The sequence below is a fragment of the Neovison vison genome, chromosome 8 (genome assembly GCF_020171115.1).
Source record: "Neovison vison isolate M4711 chromosome 8, ASM_NN_V1, whole genome shotgun sequence".
NCBI lineage: Eukaryota > Metazoa > Chordata > Mammalia > Carnivora > Mustelidae > Neogale > Neogale vison.
The window spans coordinates 104390156-104399026 of record NC_058098.1 but is presented as its reverse complement, the minus strand read 5'-3'; the positions used below and the strand labels follow the sequence as shown (position 1 = coordinate 104399026).

The following is an 8871-nucleotide window of genomic DNA, read 5'->3' as shown; positions in this document are numbered from 1 at the left end:
GCATGAGGCAGGAAACGGTAGAGGGGGGTGGTGGTAGAGTGTCACTGCACAGAAGAGGCAGGGATCAAAGCACCTGGAGGGCTCTCCAGGACAAAGGCAAACACCAAGGTCCCTGCTGCTCCCCCAGAGCCCTGCCCCCCTCCCCCCCCACCACCCCCGGCCAGGTATAAGGGCCCCCGCCCAAGCAAGGGATCCAGGCTGTGGAGGTGACATGGCCCAGTCACACTTGCTGCTGTGGCTGCTGCTGCTCCCCACGCTGTGTGGCCCCGGTGCCAGTGCCGGTGAGTCTCCCCAGCCTCTCCTCAGCTCCCTCTCGCCTGGGGTCAGGTGTGGAGGAGACTTCCCGGCCATCTCCAGGCTCTGAGCCAGGCATTATCCCCAGTTCGTTCAATATCCTCATTTCAAGATGAGGCAGCTCAGGCTCAGAGAGGTTCCCGGGCTTGTCCGAGGATACACAGCGGCTGGGGGGGTTGGCGGGGGGGGGACACTAGAGCAGGTGGAGCCCTGCTCCTTCCGACTCCAGCATCTCTAAGGCCCCAGTGCTCCTGGTAAAATTAGATTTGGAGGTTGGGTGAAGTCAGAGTGCTAGGCATGGCCTAAATTCCTCGGCTGCTCTGGCCCCAAATTGCAGCTGACTGGACTGCCTCGTCCCTGGCTTGTGCCCGGGGCCCCGAGTTCTGGTGTCAGAGCCTGGAGCACGCGCTGCAGTGCAGAGCCTTGGGGCACTGCCTACAGGAGGTCTGGGGCTACGCAAGAGCCGTGAGTACCTCCCTCGGAGGCGCGGGGACTGGAGGCCTGGCATAGGGGGTGTTGGGTAGCCTCTGCGTGCACCTGAGGGGACTCAAGGTCCCCCAGGGGTAGGACGGGATGGATGATAAGATGGGATTCCATGGGACAGGATGGGACGGGATGGGACGGGATGGGACAGAATGGGACAGGACGGGATGGGGGTGGGTAGTTGCCTGTGCTTTGGAGTACTCTTTCAGCCTCATGCACCTAAGCTGGGAGCATACCCCCCCCCATCAAATGCTCCACCTTGGGGCCCCCTCCCCAGGATGACCTGTGTCAGGAATGTGAGGACATCGTCCAGATCCTCACCAAGATGACGAAGGAGGCCATTTTTCAGGTAATGAAGTCCAGATCCTGGATGAAGCTTGGGGGCCAAGAGATGGGGGACAGAACAAGACATAGAGGTCAGCCCCCTAAAGAGACCATCTCCAGGCCGAGAGTGAGGCATGGATTTGCCTGGGGACTCCAGGAACCTCCCAGCCAGGAAAGGGTCCTGGGAGTGATCTCAGCAGCACAACCAGAGATGGTCTTTCCCGAGGGGGAGGATCATCCTTGTAACCAGCTACTTAACCCCTCGGCACTCTCTCAACTCTGGTGCCCCAGGAGAGGGTGGCCAGCCTGCATCCAGGGACTCTGGCGGGCACAGACCTTGGAGGGGTCAGCCTGATTGTCCCCTCTACAACCTGTCTCCTCACTGCCTCCCAGGACACGGTGCGCAAGTTCCTGGAGCAAGAGTGTGATGTTCTCCCCTTGAAGCTGCTTGTGCCCCAGTGCCGTCACCTGTTGGATACCTACTTCCCAGTGGTCATCGACTACTTCCAGAGCCAGATTGTGAGGGCGCAGCAACCTCGCCTCCATCCTGCCTCCCCAATGGCCCCCATGTCCAGCCACGCCCAGAGTTACCCACATAACACCCCAGCCCACACCCCCCCATGCCCCCTCCCACCGTGACCAGTCCAGGAGACATAGAGGCCCACAGCCAGATGGCCCAGGTCAGCCCTACTGGCTCACCTATGCGGGATGGGCCCATGCAATAGGCTTACCAAACACCTAGCACACCCTCACACCCTTCACACTCACATTTGTTCACACACTCATACCACATGTGTAGCCTCACGCAGAACCCACACGATCACATATTTGCACACACAAACACTCTTACCCTCATGCTTGCACTCATCCATTCTCACAAACATACATGCATGTGCTCGTTCACCCCCATCCCCAGACCCCTGCCGGAAGACCCCACACAGCCCCACCTCTGCCTTTTGGCTCCCCCAACCCTCACCACAGCACGCTAGGCCACAGCCCCCATCCAGCCTGCTGCCCCCCATTCCAGGCCCAAAACCAAGGGTCTTAGTGACCCTAGTGATCCTTAGTGACCCACTCCCTCCCCCTGCACTGTGCCTTAGAACCCAAAGGTCATCTGCAGTCACCTGGGCCTGTGCAAACTTGGGCATCCAGAGCCCGGGCAGGAGCCAGAGCTGTCAGACCTGCTGCCGGAGAAGCTGATCCTCCCGGGGCTGCCGGGAGCCCTCCAGGTGAGGGCTGGGTCTCATACCCTGGTGACAGAGGTCCCCCGCACTGCTGGCCCCTTACACAGATAGGTGGGCTTCCAGACAGCGAGGCCACAGCCAAGGCCCATAAGCACTTGCCCTGGAGAGGGCAGAGCCAGAACGGGGACAAGAAGCTCTAAGCAGGGCCTAAGGCAGGAGGGGGAAAAGGGGAAGAAGAGGCAGGGGAGGCAGAGCCTGGAGGAAGCCTTCTCCCAGTGCCTAGCCTGGCCTCACCTGGGGGTGATTCTCTCCCCCAGGATCTGTCCGAGCGGCGGTTGCCCATCCCCATCCCCTACTGCTGGCTGTGCAGGACTCTGATCAAGCGGATCCAGGTTGTGATTCCCAAGGTGAGACGTCCAGGAATACGAGGAGCTTGGCAGGGCCTTCCATAGCTCTACCGTCCCCTTCCCTTCCTCATACCCTTGTCAGGGACCACACAAAGGAACCCAGAGCTCAGGCCCCCTGGGGGCAAGAACTAGAGTTCATTCAACACTTGTAAAGTCCCCCCACTATATGCCAGGCCTCGTGCCAGGTGTCAAAGAACAAAAGTGAACAAGACCTGGGTCTTGCCCACCAGCAGCTCATCATCGGATGGCAAAGAATCCCAGTGTTTTTTTCTTTTCTTAGAGAGAGCCCATGGTGGGGGTTGGGGGAGGACAAGGAAAGAATCTTAAGCAGGCTCCAGGATCAGCAGGGAGTCCAACGAGGGGCTCCGTCTCACCACCCTGAAATCAAGATCTGAGCCAAAATCAAGAGTTGGACACTCAACCGACTGAGCACCCTCAGGCACCCCAACAAGTGAGGTTTTTAGCGATGGAAGCCATCTTGGCATGCTTGTGTGCCCATGAGACCGGCCAGCAGATGGGAGAAGCAGTGAAGTGGGGAGAGACGACAGGGCCGGTAATGTACTGGAGAAGGTAGGGGTGGGGGTCCAGTGCACGAGCCAACAGGCTAGCCTTGGGCAGAGCAAGAACTGTTCCTCTGTCATCAAAGCAGGGAGGTTAGGCTAGCGTGAGTTCTGACACCAGCACAAGCATTTGGTGAAATGAACCTGTTTGGAAGGTAGCAAAGCCAAGAGACATACAGCTCAGTGTCCTGCGCTGCCCCCACATTCCCACCAACAGGGGACAGCGTGGCCACAAGCAGAGCTAGAGCCAAGGCCATCCAGGTTCTTGACGCATGTTGGTTGAAAGAAGAAAGGAGGGAGGGAATGAGCCAGAGTGTCCATCACCTCGGCCTCTCTCCTTGCCCTTCAGCCAGGAGGTGGAGTTTGGAATCCCGGTGGGCTGGGTAAAATCCTCGCTTCCCCCAGGGGCTCCGGGAGCCACAGATGAAAGCTGATCCCGCTGCAGGGAAATGTGGCAAACTCAGCGTCTGTAGGGAGAAGACGCAGGTCTGATCACCACGTGGCCCGGCTGATGCCTGCCCCTCCGGGCTGGCCATGCTCCTTCCTGCGCTCCCAGAGCCTGTGGACGCCGAGCTGGGATGGTGGCCTGGCTCCTGCACTCACTTGGTGACTCTGGCTGGGCCCCTTGCACGCTCAGAGGCCGAGCGTCCTTATCTGTAAATGGCATAAGCATTCCCCCTCCCAGAAGGGTGCAGGGTCAAACCACAAAGTGCTCGCGGCTGCCGGGCGCAGTGTAGACCTTGCTGGGGCAGGTCCCACCGTGCCCTGTGTCTGCCCCCGCCCCAGGGCGTGCTGGCTGTGGCTGTGGGGAAGGTGTGCCACGTCGTACCCCTGGTGGTGGGTGGCATCTGCCAGTGCCTGGCTGAGCGCTACACTGTCCTGCTGCTCGATGCGCTGCTGGGCCGCGTGCTGCCCCAGCTGGTCTGCGGTCTGGTCCTCCGCTGCTCCAGTGAGGACGGCACCGGTGAGCCTGCCGCCCCGGGCCCCTCCCCAGTGCCCATGCTCCTCTTTCCCAGCCCTGGCCTTACATCGCCCTCCCCCTTCCCCTTCCTCACCCTCTACCTCTTACCCTACCCCCACCACCCCTACCCCTGCCACTGCACCGGTCAGGACTGGAAATGAGCTCCTCTGCAGAGCTCCTCGGCCGAGGGCAGGGCAGTCCTGATGGTTTTCTCTCCAGTCCTCCCAGCTCTGGAGTCCCTGCCTGGAGAATGGTCCCCTGAAGAGCCTGAGTGCCACGTCTGCATGTTCGTGACCACACAGGCTGGGAACAGCAGTGAGCAGGCTGTGCCGCAGGCAATACGCCAGGCCTGCCTCAGCCCCTGGCTGGACAGGCAAAAGGTGAGGGATGGGCACATGGGGGACTTGGGACAACAGGCCTGCTCCCACTGGAGGGGGGAGCCCAGGGAAAGGCTTCCCAGTCAGAGACACACACAGTCTAACCCTGCCCTGAAGGAGATCAAACAGGCAGAACATGGCCCCAAAACCTTGGAACAATAATACAGGGCAAAACCTGCCAAGGTCAGGGGTCACCCCTGGACAAAGGGCATGGGCCCCAGAGGACCTGCAGGCCTCCCTTGTGGACAAAGAGTAAGGACACGAATAACAGCAGGCCCACGGGAGCAGCAGAGGGCCTGGCCTTCTCTCCAGGGTCCCCATCTGTCCTTGCCTTATCTCTTTGCACACTGGGGACACATGCATGCATGAAGAGAGCCAGGCTTGAAGGCCCTAGAGTCCCGGGACTCAGAGTCCCTACAGCAAACTCCCTTCACGAAGTCAGGTCCTGAGGCAAGCCTGCTGACAACCTGCCCAGGAGGCAGCTTTCTACCCCCCCACACCAGGCTGCCAAGACCAAAGGCGCTTTAAGGTTTCTAGAACCGAAATTTGGGGGGATCGGAAGGTGGCGGCTAAGCTGTCGCCCCTGCGTCTGAGTTTCAAGGCCCTCCCTCTCCAGAGTCTCTGGCTTTCCCAACAGAAACCCTCCGTTTGAGCTGGCATCAGCCTGTTCCCAGCCAGAACTGCTCAGTGGGGGCGATGGTGGGACCTCCAGCGGGTCAGGAGGGAGCGCTGGAGTGATGCAGAGAAGGGGAGAGTCCTGAGTGCGCCCGGTTCCCCCCCGACACCTGTTTCTTTCTCCTTCCTCAGTGTGAGCGGTTTGTGGAGCAGCACGCACCTGAGCTGCAGACCCTAGTGTCCGGGGGCCGGGATGCCCACACCACCTGTCAGGTGCTCGCTCCCTCCCAGCTGGTGCCAGGGCCTTGCTAGGCTCCCAGGGCCCCCACCCTCTCTGGCCCCTGATCACCGGCAGAGGCTCGGGTCCTCAGGGTCCAAGGCAACCCCAGGATTGCAGGCCCAGGACACTATTTTAACTGGGGTCCAGGAAAAGCTGCAAGAGAAGGGACAAGGAGACACAGAGGAAAGGATGGGGCAGCTTTAAAAAGCGTGGTTTGATGCACATTGTGGGATGGGGGTTGTTCGGTGAGCAGTAGGAGCAGGGGCTGCAAAGTGGGTGTTCTGGGCCAAGCATCCTACTCCTCAGGCTCCAAACCTAGAAGGCCCATGGCTCAGGAGTGGCTCGAGAGGTCTACAGGGTCACACCAAGAGCACCCACCAGAGGCAGGCGAAGTGAAAACTGCCCCTTCCAGCAGGAGCTTCCCATTCCCCTCAGCTGGGAAATGGGAACAGGGCGCAAGGCCTCTGGACCTAACGCTGTCCCTTTGGCAGGCCCTGGGGGCATGTAGGACCACGTTCAGTCCTCTCGAGTGTATCCACATTCCTCACTTCTGACACAAAGCCATGCCAGGTGAGTCTGGGCTCCCAGCTGAGGGGAGGAAGGGGAGGCAGAGGTAGATGGGTCCTGTACCCATCTGGACAGGGGCCCTGTGTTCCCCAAGTGGGAAGAGCTAGTCACTGCTGCTGGTTGCCCCATCTTCCCCCTCAGAGGCCACAACTCAAGGCTCCTGAGTGCCCCTCACAGCACGATCTCAAGAATGGCCTTCCTCACTCCCTCTCCTCGAATCCCACCACCCCTGGTGCTAGGCCCAGCTCCCACCTCCCTCGTCCTGTCCCAGGCCTCACGGGGAGCTGCACTTCACCTTCTGTCCTCACTGTTCTTCTGTATTTGACATACCAAGGCCAATCTTTCCTGAAGTTCAGGGGAAATCACACTTTGCTGCACAAAGATGTTGTCCCGTTAGAAGCCAGGAACCCCACCATCATTTGACGACCTCCTCCCAAGACATATTTCTCTCTTTCTTTCACTGTCTAAGTCAGAGGTAGAATCTTAGAATGGAGAGGAGTCAGATGCAGCCCCTGTGACCCCGGCCCTCAGGGCAGGGGAATGACTCTAAGAAGGACAGACACAGCAACGTGGGCTATAAGTGTCCCTGAGAAAGAACTTGGCCCACTTCGCCATTCTGCTTGGAGCCAGCCCCTAACATAATGTTCGTGTATTCATCTGTTCACTCATTTTTTTTTTTTTTAATATTGTGGCTGCCTATGGCCAGGCCATGTTTTAGGGGCAAGGTCTACACTGTGAGGAATATGATGAACCCCATGCCCTCTTTGCGCTCAGGCCCCAGGGTCCAACTCTTCCGTCTGAGTGGGGCAGCCCTGGCCTGCTGCTCAATGTCTCTAGAATCACAATCCCCTGTGGGAGGCACTGGGTTAGAAGCGTCTGCCCCAACTCAGAGCTATCCCGCAAGGACCAAATTCATGTTTCCCCTCCACCCTGATGACAGCTGGGGGATCCTGGAGGCCAGGGAGCTGCCCAGGAGATCAGGGTGGTCTATTTTCCCCAGCTCCTAAGGCTTCCAGTACCAGAAGAACCAGGCCTTCCAACCCTGTTGGAACAGGAACAGCAATGGATTGGCCCAGGCGGCCTGGGCGCTGGTCCCGACTCTGCCATCAACCGACTATGGGTTCCCCAGCCAAGATACGTTGCCCCGTCTCTGGCTCACATTCTCCTCAGTGGTAAAGGGGAGATTGAATAAAGTGGTTTCTAGGATTCTTGAGCTCTCCCCTGTGACAAGCCTCCTCCTCCGGCTCCCTGTCCTCTGCCCACACTGAGAAAAAGTCTTTCACCCCCATGGTCACCTTCCCCATCTCCTTTAAGCTGATGGGCCATAAGCCCGCAGCTTGTAACCTCAGTCCTGTCGTCAGGCTTACCTCTCCTGTCTCTAACCACAGCCCAAAGCAGAGCCACTCCCTTCCTCTCTGGGTGTGAGCAGCCGCCTGGGGGCATCTTCCAGAGATCTGTAAGAGGGGGCTTCCGGCCCAGTCCACGAACTTCCGGCCAGACTTCACACCCCACTGGAGCCAGCCAGCTTCCGCAGCACCCCAGGGCTGGGTCCCCCGGAACTTGTCAGCCACCCAGTCCTCCCCTGGTTCCAAGAGGACAGCGGGGTAGAAGCTGGGGCCCACCTCACTTTCATCTCCATGTGCATCAGATACGGGCTTTTACAGTGATTTTGCTAATACTCTCACAAAACTCAGATTCAGAAGAATTTTTAAAATGGGAACATCAAGTACCATAAAAGATAGATACATAAAGTCAAAGTTTTTTTTTTAAAAAGTCAGGAAATCTCTGATTGTCAAGAATGGACATAGCAGGGCTCAAGCAGGGTGGGGAGGTGACTGGACAAGCTTTCATATTTGAAATGTTCTCCTGCTTAACAGCTATCATTTTAGGATATAAAAAGCGGTTTTCTTTTTATCTTTGTGTAAGGTAAGCTTCCAAGTTTTGGTGGAAATTCCAGCGTGATTCCATTTCTGCTATGATTTATCTCCTCAAAGCTCAGTTGGGGCACATGCTAAAAATCAGTTCTATGTAACCCAATGCCTGTAACAATACTAATAAAACCTATTGCTTCACACTAAAAGGAAAAAGACAGTCATTTAAAATGCCCCCGAAGCCACAGCCTCCGGCCTAGGGCAGCTGGACAGGGCAACATCACTCTGATCATTAAGGGAGAGGTAGGCGCCCACGGTGCCTCTCCCTCTGATAACCGCTTCCAGCCCAGCCCCTGCCTCTCACACTCCCTTCTCCCAAAGAATCTACTCACTGCGATAAAAGGAGGTTGTTAGGGCACCCAAAAAATCAAAATATACAACAGCAGCAATAAAATTAAATTAACCTTAAACTTTAAAGACCTAAGTGCCTGGAAGTGTCCCTTTATTTATAAGAACTTTTGTTATTATATGTCCTATTATGAAAGAAATACATGTTTATTTCAGAAAATTCAGAAACCGCAGGTGACAAAGGAGTGGAAATCTCCCCAATCCTACAATCCCAGGAGAGGACGAGAGCAGGATATGTTACTTTGGCACTGAGCTATAGACATTTCCAATCCATTTCCCCCACATCACGACCATTTAAATTGCAGAGAAAAGCTTTCTATACACTTGGGGTAAGGATGTACACAAATCCCTGGCCTCTGAATTTGAACTTCTAAGTGGATTTTTGTAAATCTATAGCAGACTACTGTCTTGCATACCATTATTTTAGTCGTAAGGTCAAGATCTCCAAGAGAAGAATGTTTAAAATTTTTTAAAAGCTCGGCTGGGAAGAGGACAACGAGACAGAGCCTGGACGTGAGGCAAGTGCGGGGATGAGTTCCT

At 56.9% G+C, this 8871-nt stretch overlaps 1 protein-coding gene across 2 annotated transcripts; it reads left to right on the top strand.

Moving 5' to 3' along the window:
* Positions 1 to 209: 209 nt before the first annotated feature.
* Positions 210 to 8132, top strand: SFTPB (surfactant protein B). Of its 2 annotated transcripts, none has more exons than XM_044261553.1 (11): positions 210 to 281; positions 632 to 759; positions 1055 to 1126; positions 1495 to 1620; positions 2202 to 2330; positions 2603 to 2692; positions 4108 to 4216; positions 4433 to 4593; positions 5398 to 5478; positions 5977 to 6055; positions 7053 to 8132. In XM_044261553.1, the coding sequence occupies exons 1-10, from the start codon at positions 212 to 214 to the stop codon at positions 6037 to 6039; spliced, it is 1029 nt and encodes a 342-aa protein (XP_044117488.1). In that variant the 5' UTR covers positions 210 to 211; the 3' UTR covers positions 6040 to 6055; positions 7053 to 8132. The 2 variants fall into 2 exon arrangements, with proteins under 2 accessions (XP_044117488.1, XP_044117487.1); XM_044261552.1 differs by having other exon boundaries at positions 4039 to 4216.
* Positions 8133 to 8871: the final 739 nt, after the last annotated feature.